Below are 15,322 nucleotides of genomic sequence, written 5' to 3'. Positions count from 1 at the left end.
AAGTGGCCTGCAGTATTGCACTCTAACCACTGCGCCACCTCGGCTCTTTCAAATAATACCCCTCTTTACCCCATACTGTTCAGGTTGTCCTCACAACCACAATCGAGCCCAAAATTTATGTTGCTAAGGCAGAAATTTGTTGAGTGAGGCTTGCCCCATCTTATGACTTCTTGCCATATTTGTTAAGTGAATCACTGCAATTGTTAAATTGGTGGCCCGGTTGTTAAGTGAATCTGCTTTCTCCATTGACTGCTTGTCAGAGGGTTGCAAAAGGAGATCACATGACCCCAGGGGAATACAGCCGTTATAAATGTGAGACAGTTGCATCAGAATGTAAATCACATGACCATAGAGATGATACAATGGTCATAATTGAACAATGGTCATAAGTCACTTTTTTCAGTGATGTGAGTACACATCACATTCATTATGCTGGTCTTTGACTGTAATAAAGATGTTAAACCTTAAAATAATCAAATTCTATTAAAATCATGTCAGAGTGTATTTAATTCTCACACAGTGAAACTGATGGAAAGAAATAGTGGAATTTCCAACAAATAGCTCCTTTACAGCAGAACAAATAGATCCATTAAACCCCATAAAACCTACAAACAATATCATCTGTCCATCCCTACTCTTATCTATCTATCTATCTATCTATCTATCTATCTATCTATCTATCTATCTATCTATCTATCTATCTCTATCCATCCATCCATCCATCCATCCACCCAACCACCCACCCACCCACCCACCCACCCACCCACCCACCCTCTATGTACCATAAAACAAAATAAAATTCGGCAATGGGCAATCCAAAGGAGGGCCAGGCCAGAAGCTACCATTCCATTTGGAGACACTCCATTTCCTCAGAATAAAAGTCTGAAACTCAGATTTGAGACAAGGTCCGTTTTCTGGAGAATAACAGGAACTTAATTGCAAAGGTGGACTAGATTTTGAAAGGCTGCAGCCACGGGAACAGGTGAGTGGATAGATTTTGTTGGGAATAAGAAAAGCTAGCTTGGTGCAGTGGTGAAAGCTGCAAGTTACAGTTGGGGAGGTCCTCATTTCCAGTCCTGCCATAGGCATGAAACATCTGGGCATCCCTGGCCAGTCCCTCTCTCAGGTCCACGAAGCAGGAAAGGGGGAGGCCACTTGGAAAATCCTTGCCAAGGAAACTGCAGAGAAACCAATCCAGGCAGTTGCCAGGTGTGAAATCTGTCTTGAAGGAGCCTAAAACAAACATTGGGTGTAAGAATTAAGGACAGGGGATTAAAATTGCAAAGCAGTTCCAGTTCAGTGTCATGTCAGGCATGAAACTAACTTCCAGGAGCTGTGAAATACCGGGATGCCAATTGAGAGGGGAAAAAATATGTCTGTGAATGGAGATAGGGCGTTAGTGGAGATTAAAATGAACCTCTTTCTCTCCCCAGTATGCTATCTAGGAAGTCCTTTCTATGCCACCTTGAGTTCCCAAAAGAAAAAGGAATTAAGACAATGAATGTTGAGGTTGTTTTCATTCAGATTCCTCCATGCAACAGAGATTAAGAGTCAACATCTGAACTGGGATCTCCTGACTCTACTTAGTCTTAGGCCAGCATCTCCATGATCGTATCCCTCCCCACCCCTCACTCTCCCGACAAGTAATGCTTTCGCTTAGTTTAGTTCTTGCTTCAGTTGAAGTAGCTATGAGTGCATCGTCGTGCAATTAAAAAAAAACAACCTTGCAAACATGTAATTCAGCCTTATGTCGCTAGGTGGCGAGCGCTGTAATTAAACACCCGGCGACTAGAAAGCGGGTCAATACAGTAGCGGCATCGATGGTAGCTGACTACACAAATCCAACGGGAGGGGAAGCGACGGGAGCCTAAAGGGGTTGAAACAATAGAGTACTGGATTTCTAGAGGGGAAGTAAAACAGAAGAATAGGGGAAGTGCCTCTTCCGGCTGAGCCGTGGGAGGCGGCGTGGAGGGTGCTTCTCCTGCTCTTCCCAGGACTCCAGCAGCTGGAAGGTGAGTGGAGGGAAGGTCGGAGGAGAAGCTGGGAGCAAGGAGGGCTGCTTGGTTTCCTCCACAGCGTAGAAGCACCCAGGCTGAAATATACTAAGTTATCCGTCATCTCATAAGGCTGGTGCTATCACCCCATTCCAATCCCCCAATATAAACCAGTTTCCATATGAGAAAGGCAATAACTGATCCATTAAATAACCATATAATTTGCTTCTGTCATCATTTGGCCTATATATCCCCTTATGATTTTAACCCCTTAAGTTCTGTTTCCACTATAAATCTACCCTGATCGTCTGCTATAAGTAGCTTAGGTTTAAACTGGGTTTTTATATATAAAACAACTCCATTAATCTTTGCACCAACTGATATAAATTCCTTCCCTAATCGTTTATTTTGTTTCTTAATATGCGTTTCTTGAAGACAGAGTGTTTCCAAATTAAGTTTCCTCAGATAGTGAAATATATATTTTTGCTTTGATTGAGCATTTGCTCCATTAATGTTACACGTGAAAAATTTAATCTCCATCTTTGAGCACTATAATAGATTCCTGTATAACTTACCTTAACCCCTTCTTCCCTCCCTCCCTCCCTTCCTTCTTTTCTCTGCCAAATCATCTTGTTCAGTGCCAACTTTAGGGTCTTGCACAACAGCTTGTTTTTTTATCTTGGTCAGCCACCAACTTCTTTTCTATACCTGTTTCTCCACATGTGTCGGGTTAGTTTTATCTCTGATTAAAAAGTCCTTAGCTTTCCCTATGGAGTTCAGCCTAAGTCTTTGTTCATGGTAAGTAAGTATCATCCCTTCTAGTCTATCCCAGCAAAATAAGATTCTTCTCTGCTTCAAGATATCAGTAAGAAAAGTATAAGCTTTCCTTTTCTCAAAATTCTAACAGAAATTTCCTACAAGACAGTAATGTCTATATTATCTATTTTCAACCTATGCTTAAAATGGCCATCCAGAACCTGATCCCTTGTTTCTTTCTTGAAAAGTGAACTAGAACATCCCTTGGTAGCTTTCTCATGGCAGCGAATCTGGAGTTTATTCTATATGTCTTATCCAGGTCAAGATTCATTTCTCCCTCCCCTTTATTAGTGAATTGAGCCATCCTTGCTCTGATACAGTATCTTCTCCTGGTTGTTCAGGTATTCCACAAAATCTTAATTGAAAATTTTTAATCTGCACTTTCAAGTCTGTCATTTCATCTACCTCTGCCTCACACACAGCATTAGTCTTCTTCAATTCATGCTCCACAGTCTACTCTGGCTTTCATCTCTTTCATCTCTCCTTTCAAATCTTTAATTTCTTCCCTGAACTCCCTTTCCAAGTTCATCAGTTTTGGATTCCAACTTTGACACGCTATTTTGAATCTGTCTTTGTGATTTTAATTCACAAAGGTGGGGATTATATCTTGCAGATGCTTTGGTTACCATGCATTAATTGAAACCCCTGATTTGTTGAAGTTGTCTCATCCCCTAAAATTAGACCCAAACATTTGAGTGTACCCACTTCTTGTACATTTGTGGGACTGAAATACACATGGACTTTTAACAGACATATATTAGTAGGCGTATCTCTATTTGTCTCTATGTGTGTAGCTGTATAATCTAGCCTCAACATTTCTTCATATATTTGAAAATAATCAATTTGTTATTGAAGAATTTTGATTTACTGAAGTCCAGAAGAGAATTTAATGTTTGTGTGGAAATTTGAACTTGGATTTCGCTAATCTTCTATATGTCAAATGAATCAGAGTTAATTTTGGCATGTTTGCTTTTTCATTATAATGCATATTTTTTTCCTCTTGCTTCTGCACCCATTTTATAAATCTTTTATGTCAATCTAACCTTTTAAAATAACCCTTTATGTTAATTTTGTAGATCAAAAAGATCCTAGGAAGAGAATTCCAGACAAGTGAGAATCCCAAGCAGCATTAAAAGGAAAGCAAATCCAGCAGCAATGAAAGTATTTTCCACCTCCACCAGAAAACTACAAAAGGTGACAGACAAGCAGGTGACAGACAAAAGAGAGAATATGAAGAGAGTTTTGAGTTGGAAAAAACTTAATATGTAGAATTCAAGCAAACACTCCAGAAAAAGATCAAAGGGGATTATTTTCAAATTCAGGAAAAGGAGAGGTAATTTGGAATCCGTGCAGGAGGAAGTGGTCATTTGATAGTCACATAGCATAGGCAGGCATTCAAGCTTCACCCTGTGAAGGAAGTAAGAGTAGCTTGAATGAAAGCACCAAGAAGGGATCCAAAATATTTTTGGTCTTGAGAATCCAAAAATATACTTGGTGGAAAAACTCTACAACGTGTATATTTTAGGGAAAAATACAGATTGAAGAGCACAGCTGATAATGCATGAGAGGACACACACTGAAGAAAAACTCACCCACGATGTGGCAAATAGTTTTAGGAAATGTGATACGCAAGACGATTCAATGGGGGAGAAACCATATGAGTGTCCGGATTGTGGAAAAGGTTTTAGTCGGAATTGCAACCTGACAATACACCAGAGGACTCACACGGGAGAGAAACCGTACGAGTGTCCAGACTGTGGCAAAAGTTTCAGTCAGAATTCCAATCTAATTATACATCAGAGGATGCACACAGGAGAAAAACCCTATGAATGTCCAGATTGTGGGAAAGGTTTCAGTCATAATTCCAATCTTGTGAAACACCAGAGGACTCACAGAGGGGAGAAACCGTATGAGTGTCCAGATTGTGGGAAAGGTTTCAGTCATAATTCTAACCTGATGATACACCAGAGGACTCACACAGGAGAGAAACCGTATAAGTGTCTTGACTGTGGGAAAGGTTTCAGTCAGAATTCCAATCTTATTAAACACCTGAGGACTCATAATCGAGAGAAACGGTACGAGTGTCCAGATTGTGGGGAATGTTTCTTTCATAATTCCAACCTGATGATACACCAGGAAGCTCACACAGGAAAGAAACCCTATGAATGTCCTGATTGTGGGAAAAGTTTCAGTAATAATTCCAACCTTGTGAAACACCAGAGAACTCATACTGGGGAGAAACCCTATGAGTGTCCAGATTGTGGGAAAAGTTTCAATCAAAATGCCAACCTGATGCTACACCAGAGGACTCACACAGGGGAGAGACCATATAAGTGTCTGAACTGTGGAAAATGTTTCACTTGGTATTCTGGCCTGGTGATACACCAGAGGACACACACAGGGGAGAAGCCACACGAGTGTCCTGATTGTGGGAAAGGTTTCAGTACTAGGACTAACCTTATAAATCATGTAGGTTTACACACAGGTGAGAAACCTTTCAAGTGCCCAGAGTGTGGAAAATGCTTCTCTCAAACCTCTTCCCTTGTTAAACATAAAAAAATCCACATCACCCAAAAGGTGATGAGTAAAGAGAAGGCTTGAATTTCTTCTGATCTGTCTTTGCAAGTTCACCTGAGAAATGAAGTATTTAATTTCTGGCCTGATTCTGTTTAGACAGACATGTCTCAGGATTAGGCATGAGGGGTGAGAGAAGAGAAATGAAAATGGATGATGTTAGCTTGATTAAGATTAACTACTTGCGTGTCAAGTAGGACTGTCAAGATGCTAAATATTTTCCTGAGTTTGGAAGACACCAAAGGATTTAAAGTTTGTTCATTTCAGTAATTCAATTCTGGTTATAACACAATGTCTCCATGACTCTGTACACACAGAAACAGCAGAGCACGTTTCTCCATTGGCTGTATAACAGATGTTCTACCAGGCTTATCTTTCCAGTACTACATAGATACTCAGGGCATACAGGACTGTTCTACAGTTCCCTGATGCTTTCCGATAGTAACCCTGTTATTACATACTGTGCAGGTAGTCCTCCACGTATGACCACAATCGAGCCAAAAATTTATGTTGCTAAGTGAGAAATTGAGTTTTGTGAATTTTGCCTCATTTTACCACTTTTCTAGCCACATTTGTTAAGTGAATCACTGCAGTTGTTAAATTAATTTAACAGGGTTAACAAGCTTGTACTCAACCCAGAAAAGACCGAGTGGCTGTTGTGTTTCCCTCCCAAAGATTCGACCAATATTCCATCACTCAGGCTGGGGGGTCAAATTCTATACCCCTCAGAGAGGGCTCGCAACTTAGGAGTCCTCCTGGATCCACAGCTATCGTTTGATCACCATTTAATGGCTGTGACCAGGGGGGCATTCGCCCAGGTTCGCCTGGTGCGCCAGTTGCGACCCTACCTGAATCGGGAGGCTCTCACAACAGTCACCCGGGCCCTTGTGACCTCTAGGCTGGAATACTGCAATGTGCTCTACATGGGGCTGCCCTTGAAGAGCATCCGGCGACTTCAGCTAGTACAGAACGCGGCCGCGCGAGTGATTGTGGGTGCACCTCGGTTCACCCGCATAACACCTATCCTCCGCGAGCTGCGCTGGCTACCTGTTGATCTCCGGATGCGCTTCAAGGTGCTATTAGTCACCCATAAAGCCCTACATGGCAGTGGATCTGGATACTTGAGAGACCGCCTTCTGCCAATTACATCCCTGCGACCAATAAGATCACATAGATTAGGCCTCCTCCGCATCCCATCGGCCAGCCAGTGTCGGCTGGCAACTACAAGGAGGAGGGCCTTCTCAGTAGTAGCCCCGACCCTTTGGAACGAGCTCCCCGTAGAGATTCGCACCCTCTCCACCGTCCAGGCCTTCCGCATAGCCCTTAAGAACTGGCTCGCCCGTCAGGCCTGGGGACAAGGATAGTTACCCCTCCCGAATGATGAATGTATGTTGTTGACTATTTTATTATATGTCTCTATCTTAACGTCTGTATTCCCCCTCCCCGATTTTATGTGAGCCACCCTGAGTCCCCTCAGGGAAAAGGGCGGCCTACAAATATTAATAAAAATCCTAAAATAAATTAATGACCTGGTTGTTAAGTGAACCTGCTTTCTCATTGACTTTGCTTTTCAGAAATTTGCAAAAGGCGATCACATGGTCCCAGGACACTGCAACTGTCATAAATATGAGACAGCTGTCAAGCATCAGAATGTCAATCACATGACCAAAGGGATGCTGCAATGGTCATAACTGTGCAAAACAGTCATAAGTTGCTTTTTTCAATGCGGTTGTAACTTTGAATGGTTACTAAGTAAACTGTTGTAGGTAAACTGAGGATTGCCTGTGTAATGTTGCCACATTTCTGCAGACGAGTATTTAGGATAAGTCAGTTGATGGATGACTTGTCTTAAGGAACCTCCAGCTCACCCCACAATTTGCTCTGTAGAGTGATAGATTTAGTTTGCCACATACTAAACTTCATGGAGCCTCTAGGCATCTTATGCCTTTCTGCCCTCTTAGTTCCTGTCTGGGGACTGTACAGTAGATGTCCAAATGAAATCAGAGACGTTGACATGAATTTGTTGTTCTATGTATAAATATATTTTCCAACTCTATATGCGGCAGACTAGGTAGTCAAGCAAACAGGAGCATCATGAGGTAAATCACAGAACAGCATACAAAGCCGACAGAAGAAAAAGGCGGGAAAACAGGGAAGCGCCCCCTCCACCCCCACAGCAACCAATCACAGCACAGATCACCTCACATAGGAGCCACCAATCAACCACAACTCTATTCCGTCTCACTGCACAACCCGACTCCCCCAGCTACTAAATTTAAATACTTTTAAGAGTTTCATTTAGACTCCTGTTTTTATAAATACCGTCACTTGTCTTTGCTTTTTAATATAATTACTATTATTATATTTCAATGTCTGTACTTTTTAGCTGAATATACCCCACGTTCATTATGCTGGTCTTTGTAATAAACATTCTAAATCTTAACATGATCAAATTCTATTTAATTCACATCAGTGTATTCTCACTCTCTTTAGTAACACTTTTGGACATATCTGTTCTCACATTTTATCATGCTTTAGGCTCTGAAAATGCTTGAAATAGCTCAAAAGCCTCTGGATCTTTGAGAGAATGATTCCATGATACAAACTACAATATTCTGATGTCTTTGGGAACAAAATTAGCACAGAGGCAATGGAGGCGAAGAAGTTGGAAGAGTTTGTAGCTTACTGGCTACTGCAAGAATTCCTTGCGAAAAGTGTGTTTCTTTTGATTCTGTAGAGGATCCAATCTCTTTTTCTTTTGCAATACATCCAACCAAACAAACATCTACCCAAACGTCCAACCAAAATAACAGGTGGCAAGAAAGGAGAGCAATGGGTGTGAGGGTGGGGAGAGGAATAACAATTTATGCCATGCTTAAGAATTAAGTGTAGAGAAGAAAAAACAACAGTAATTGAATCCGATTAGAAAAATATTCAACATAGACACAATGAAACTGATACAAAGGAAATAGTGGAATTCCCAACAAATCTCCCCTACAGCAGAACAAATAGATTGATTAACCCCCATAAAACCTACAAACACTGTCTATCATCTGTCCATCCTTCCTCTATCTATCTATCGATCGACCTACCTACCTACCTACTTATCTTTCTATCTATCCATATACGTACATCTATCCTCTATCATAAAATGACATTAGATTTGGCAATGGGCAATCCAGAGGGGCTGGTTCCCAGGGTAGGCCAGAATCAACATTCCATTTGGAGAGACGCTCCATTTCCTCAGAAGAAAAGTTTGAAGCTCAGATTTAAGACAAAAAAGGTTCATTTTCAGAAGAATAATGGGAACTTAACTGCAAAGATGTTGTAGTAGATCTTGAAAGGCTGCAGCCACCGAAAGAGATAGTGGATAGATTTTGTGGGGAATAAGGAGTCAGTTTGGTGCAATGGTGAAACCTACAAGTTACAGATGGGGAGGTCCTCATTTCCAGTCCTGCCATAGGCATGAAACATCTGGGCATCCCTGGCCAGTCCCTCTCTCAGGTCCACGAAGCAGGAAAGGGGAAGACCACTTGGAAAATCCTTGCCAAGGAAACTGCAGAGAAACCAATCCAGGCAATTGCCAGGTGTGAAATCTGTCTTGAAGGCACCTAAAACAAACATTGGACATAAGGTTGAAGAACGGGATTAAAACTGCAAAGACGTTCCAGTTCAGTGTTATAACGGTCAGGCATGAAGGTAGCTTCCAGGAGCTATGGAATTCTGGGATGCCAATTGAGATGCCAAAATCATGTCCTTGAAGGGAGACAGATGGGTAGGGGAGATTGAAATGAACCTCCTTCTTGGTCCAGGATGCTACCTAAGAAGGGCTTTCTATGCAACCTTGAGTTCCCAAAGGAAAAAATAATTAAGAAATATAAATTAGGGTTGTTTTCATTCAGATTCCTGCATTCAATAGAGATTAGAGCCAACAGCTGAACTGGGGTCTTCTGAATCTAGTTAGGACAGCAACTCCATCGACTCTCCTTTCCCACCCCCAAAGGACGTTTTCCTTGGTTTACTTCTTGCTTCAATTTCACTAGCTATGAGTACATCGATGGCACGTATATTAATCAAGCAAAAATCTTGCAAACGAACGGGAGCCTGTAATCCAGCCATTTGTCGCTAGATGGCGCGCGCTCCATGAAATGAGTAACACACGGCGACTAGAAAACGGGTCAATACAGTAGAGCGGCATCGATGGTGGCTGAGTAAAGACACCCAACGAGAGGGGGAGCGACGGGAGCCTAAAGGTGTTGAAACAATAGAGTACTGGATTTCTAGAGAGGATTTGGAAGAGAGAAGCAGAGAGGATTCTCCTCTTCCGGCTGACCCGGTGGAAGGACGGTGGCGTGGAGCGCGCCTCTCTTGCTCTTCTCAGGACTTCAACAGCTGGAAGGTGAGTGGAGGGAAGGTCGGAGGAGAAGCCGGGAGCAAGGAGGGCTGCTTGGTTTCCTCCATAGCGCAGAAGCAGAGAAGAATCCAGGCTGAAACATGTCAGCTACTGCAGCATGTTTCTTCCTTCCCCAACTTTTGTTCCAGTGGTGCTGGTTGCTTTAAAAATGGTGCCTGCAAACGTTCTGCAGGTTGGGAGATTGTAAAAAGTCTCCTTCAGTTTAAGGTAGACTCTTTGATTTTATGGACATATTCTTTTTTTGGCAACTGGGGCGTTTCATGCACAATAGTGGGGATTATATCTTCCAGATGCTTTGGGGACCATGAATTAATTGAAGCCCTTCATCTGTTGAAGTGTCCCATCCCCTAAAATTAGACCCAAAGGTTTGAGTGACCCACTTCTCAGATATTTGTGAGGCTGTAATAAACATGGACTTTTAACAGACATATATTAGTAGCGTATCTCTATTTGTCTCTACATGTATAGCTGTATATGAAAATAACCAATTTGTTATTGAAGAATTTTGAATTAACCGAAGTCCAGAAGAGAATTTAATGTTTGTGTGGATATTTGAACTTGGATCTCACTAGTCTTCTATATGTCAAATGAATCATAATTAAGGTTAGAAGTTAATTCAGCATTTTGGAATATATCTTTTTCCATTATAATGCATGTTATTTTTCTATCTTGCTGTTTTCTCATCTTCTGCAGCCATTTTATAAATCTTTTATATTAATCTAACCTTTTAAACTAACCTTTTATGTCAATCTTTTAGACCGAAAAGATGCTAGGAAGAGAATTCCAGACAAGTGAGAATCACAAGCAGCATTAAAAGGAATAGCAAATCCAGCCAGCAATGAAAGTGTGTTTTGCTGCCTCAAGAAAACTGCAAAAGACTTCTACTTCTCCAGGAAGTTAACAGACAAAAGAGATTAAGAGAGTTTTGAGATGGAAAAAAATGAATATGAAGAACTCAAGGAAACACTCCAGAAAAGGGTCAAAGGGGATTATTTTCAAATTCAAAAAAGGAGAGGTAATCTGGAAATCAGGGCAGGAGGAAGTGGTCATTTGATAGTCACATAGGATAGGCAGGCATTCAAGCTTCACCCTGTGAAGCAAGTAAGAGTAGCTTGAATGAAAGCACCAGCCAAGAAGGGATCCAAAATAATTTTGATCTTGAGAATCCAAAAAAATATCCTTGGTGGAAACCCCCCACAATATGCATATTGCAGGGAAAAGCACAGATTGCAGAACACAGCTGATAATGCATGACTGCACACACACTGAAGAAAAGCTCACCCACTGCTCTCAATGTGGCAAATAGCTTTAGGAAATGTGATACACAAGAGGACTCAATGGGGGAGAAACCATATGGGTGTCTAGAATGTGGGAAAACCTTCAGTCGGAATTCCCACCTGGTGATACACCAAAGGACTCACACAGGGGAGAAACCATATGAATGTCCTGATTGTGGAAAAGGTTTTAGTCGGAATACCAACCTAACAATACATCAGAGGACTCACACAGGAGAGAAACCGTACGAGTGTCCAGACTGTGGCAAACGTTTCAGTCAGAATTCCAATCTGGTGATACACCAGAGGATGCACACAGGACAGAAACCTTATGAGTGTCCAGATTGTGGGAAAAGCTTCAGTCAGAATTCTGACCTGGTAATACATCAGAGAACACACACAGGAGAAAGACCATATGAGTGTCCAGATTGTGGAAAAAGTTTCATTCAGAATTCCGATCTAGTGATACATAAGAGGACTCACACAGGGGAGAAACCATATGAGTGTCCTGATTGTGGGAAAGGTTTTAGTCGGAATTATGCGCTGGTATTACATCAAAGAACTCATACTGGGGAGAAACCGTATGAGTGTCCAGGTTGTGGGAAATGTTTCAGTCGGAACTCCGACCTTGTGACACATCAAAGGACTCATACTGGGGAGAAACCTTATGATTGTCTGGATTGTGGGAAAAGTTTCAGTCGGAATTCCCACCTTGTGCTACACCAGAGGAGTCACACAGGAGAGAAACCATATGAGTGTCTGGATTGTGGAAAAAGTTTCAGTCGGAATTCTGGGCTGGTGATACACCAGAGAACTCATACTGGGGAGAAACCTTTTGAGTGTCCAGATTGTGGGAAAAATTTCAATCGTAGTTCCCACCTGGTGATCCACCAGAGGACTCACACAGGAGAAAAACCATTTGAGTGTCCCGAATGTGGGAAAACTTTTAGTCGGAATTGTGAGCTGGTGATACACGAGCGGACTCACACAGGGGAGAAACCGTATGAGTGTCCTGATTGTGGGAAGTGTTTCAGTCAGAATTCCCATCTGGTAGTACACCATAGAACTCACACAGGAGAAAAACCATATGAGTGTCCAGAATGTGGAAAAGGTTTCAGTACTAGATCTAAACTTATAAATCATTTAGGTTTACATACAGGGGAGAAACCCTTCAGATGCCCAGAATGTGGACGGTGTTTCACACATTATTCCTCCCTTAAGGCACACAAGAAAATCCACATAAGGCAGACAGGGATGAGTGTAGAAAAGCCCTGAATTTCATTTCTGATTTCCCATTGGGAATGCAAATTAAAATTTAATTTTTGGTCTTATTCTCTTTAGTAAATCACGATTCAGTGTTGGCATAAGGGAGGGGAGGTAAATGGAAAAGTTACTTTGGTGAAGGCTAACTACCTATATCTGACTAACAGCATACTGTAGTGAATAATCAGTTTTGCAGAATTTTGCAGTTTTGCAATTGCCTCACAAAATATCTGGCTTGTTGCGGGCGGGGGTTGTGGGTGTTGGCATATTGATCATCACAGATCATAGAGATGCCCCTGGAAGAATTTCAGCTTTCTATCTGCTGTTTGCCTAACGATGGCAACTGTTGTAAGTTGGCTTGGTCTTGCAACATTGTGCTTTATGACCGTGTCGTTTAGCGACAAGACTTGCCAGTCCCAATTACCATTATTAGGTGTGGGCTACATGTGTTTGTTTTATTCCCATAAGAAGCACTAGATTACATACAGGTAGTTCTGTGATTTATGACCACAATTTAGCCCCAAATTTATCCCCTAGTTATTAAATGAATTTTGCCCCACCTTATGACCTTTCTTGCCACAGTTGTTAAGTAAAATTGTTGAGTTGGTAACACAGTTGTTAAGTGGATTTCTCTTCCCTACTGACTTTGCTTGTCAGAAGGTCAATACATAAGAGCCACAGTGGTGCAGTGGTTAGAATGCAGTACTGCAGGCTACTTCTGTTGACTGCCGGCTGCCTGTAATTTGGCAGTTCGAATCTCACCAGGCTTAAGGTTGACTCAACCTTCCATCCTTCCAACGTGAGTAAAATGAGGACCAGAGGTGGGTTCCTATCAGTTTGCACCAATTCGGTAGAACCAGTTCGTCAAATCTACCGAACCGGTTAGAAGAGGTTCCACCAGTGGACCCGGAAAGCAGGCCACACCTACAGAAGAGGTTCCAAAATTTTTTGAAACCCATCACTGCTGAGGACCCAGATTGTTGGGGGCAATAGGCTGACTCTAAACCGCTTAGAGACGTCTGTAAAGCACTGTGAAGCGGTATATAAGTCTAAGTGCTATTGCTATTTAAACTTCTGTTTTTATGTATACTTCCTTTTTTATATCTTGTAGCTTGTTTTAATAATCATTATTCTTCAATTATTTTCTTTTTTAAAAAACCTAAATGTACCCCTTGAACCTTATGCTGGTCTTTCACCATAATAAAGTTTTGATAATGTTACATATATAACAGTTCTTTTCCTAGTAGGGCATATTTCAGATGATACCTTTGCAGAATGACATTCAGCAACCAGGAGCAGGCCAGTTGCGTGGAGGAACCAAGAGATTTGCTTGTCCTGAGCCTCAAGCTCCAGGTGGCTTCAAATTTAAACATGGGCAGTTTTAAAACTTTAAAATGATCAAATTATATTTCATTCTCCTTTTCTTTCTCTTTCTTGGTGCCACTTTTTGGTTGCACCCATTATGAAGATGTACATTTTTATGCTTAGGAGCTGAAAATGCTTGAAATAGTTTAAAAGACTCTGGATTTTTAAAAAGATCATTGCATTAATCAGACTCTTAATGTCTGTATTCTGTATAAGAGAATATAAGAGCCGAGGTGGCACAGTGGTTAGGGTGCAGTACTGCAGGCCACTTCAGCTGACTGTTATCTGCAGTTCAGCGGTTCTAATCTCAGCCTTCCATCCTTCCGAGGTGGATGAAATGAGGACCCAGACTGTGGGGGCGATATGCTGACTCTGTAAACCGCTTAGAGAGGTTTAGAGCCCTATGAAGCGGTATATAAGTCTAATTGCTATTGCTATTGTATACGGTATTCTACTGTCTCTGGGGAAATAGGCGCCGAGGGGACAGAAGAGAAGAAGTTGGAAGAGTTTGTGGCTGACTGACTTGCAGGAATTCATTGCACAGAGAGTGTTCATTGTGATTACCTTTCTGTGAACGTTTGTTAGTTAGTTTTTTTCTATAAATCAGGGGTGTCAAACTCAAGGTCTGATCTGGCCCACAGGGTGCTTAGATCGGGCCCGTAGGGACACCCTGCAAACAGTGCAGGATCTGCCCATGGTGCTTCTGCCAGGGAACACAAAGCTCGGGAGGGCTGGCAGTGGGTTGCAGGAGGCCATCGCAGGTGAAAATGGAGCTTGTGAGAGCTGTGTGTGGAGCTCCCGGGCTCCATTTTTGCTAGCAGAGAGTTGCAGGAAGCCGTTGCAGCCAGAAACGGAGCTCGGGAGTCTGTTTTTGCTGGCAGAATGCTCGGCCCACCAAAGGCACCCCTGACAGGAGTGACGTCAAGCTGGCCACCCCCACACTCTCGCACACCTCCCCCCCACAAGGTCAGACACAATCCTGATGCAGCCCTCAATGAAATTGAGTTTGACACCCCTGCTGTGGATAGTTCATACATGACAACCAAAAATGCCAGGAAGAAAGGCAAGTGGTGTGAATGGGCCAATAAGAAGCCCAAAGCCATTGGCTGAAACAGGCGGCCATAGAACCCGAATAAATAAACAAAGAACAATAATGCATGGTTTAAGAATTAACTGCACAGCACAAATAAAGGAACAGAAATTGAATTCCATTCTGCAAGAGTAAGAGACATGAAGCCTGACATGAAGAGAATAATGGAATAACTAGCAAGTAGCTCCTATATAATAAAAAGTAGATTAATTAGACCCAACAAAACCTACTAATCATAAGGTAAAGGTAGAGGTTCCCCTTTCACATATGTGCTAGTCATTTTCGACTAGGGGGCAGTGCTCATCTCCATTTCAAAGCCGAAGAGCCAGCCCTGTCCGAAGATGTCTCAGCATTTGCAATTGAACTCATCTTCCCCTACAATTTGCCCAAGAGATTGGGCGGGTCATATTATTATGCAATTAAAACAAACTGATAACGAAGAAAGAATGTGGGAATGTTAAGATGGCCACAGCCACACTGTGGTTAAAACTCCTCCCCATTTATATGCATCACAACACATAAAAGGGTGGGC

At 42.1% G+C, this 15,322-nt stretch overlaps 1 protein-coding gene across 2 annotated transcripts; it reads left to right on the top strand.

Annotated features, from left to right (window-relative positions):
- Nucleotides 1–1,935: 1,935 nt before the first annotated feature.
- On the top strand, nucleotides 1,936–12,794 carry LOC116504250 (zinc finger and SCAN domain-containing protein 2-like). 2 transcript variants are annotated; one of them, XM_032211165.1, is made up of 3 exons: nucleotides 1,936–2,012; nucleotides 3,887–5,387; nucleotides 11,130–12,794. In XM_032211165.1, exons 2-3 carry the CDS (start codon nucleotides 4,368–4,370, stop codon nucleotides 12,345–12,347), a joined length of 2,238 nt encoding a protein of 745 aa, XP_032067056.1. In that variant the 5' UTR covers nucleotides 1,936–2,012; nucleotides 3,887–4,367; the 3' UTR covers nucleotides 12,348–12,794. The 2 variants fall into 2 exon arrangements, with proteins under 2 accessions (XP_032067056.1, XP_032067055.1); XM_032211164.1 differs by lacking the exons at nucleotides 1,936–2,012; nucleotides 3,887–5,387 and adding an exon at nucleotides 9,685–9,783 and having other exon boundaries at nucleotides 10,556–12,794.
- Nucleotides 12,795–15,322: the final 2,528 nt, after the last annotated feature.

The sequence above is a fragment of the Thamnophis elegans genome, chromosome 2 (genome assembly GCF_009769535.1).
Source record: "Thamnophis elegans isolate rThaEle1 chromosome 2, rThaEle1.pri, whole genome shotgun sequence".
Classification (NCBI taxonomy): Eukaryota; Metazoa; Chordata; class Lepidosauria; order Squamata; family Colubridae; genus Thamnophis; species Thamnophis elegans.
This window is presented reverse-complemented; position numbering and strand designations above follow the sequence as displayed.

Bases quoted from the DNA above. Each gene is read 5' to 3' on its own strand.
- LOC116504250 (XM_032211165.1), top strand. From the start codon at position 4,368: ATGCATGAGAGGACACACACTGAAGAAAAACTCACCCACGATGTGGCA. The intron at 5,388-11,129 runs GTGATGAGTAAA...GATACACAAGAG, and splicing joins AAATCCACATCACCCAAAAG to GACTCAATGGGGGAGAAACC.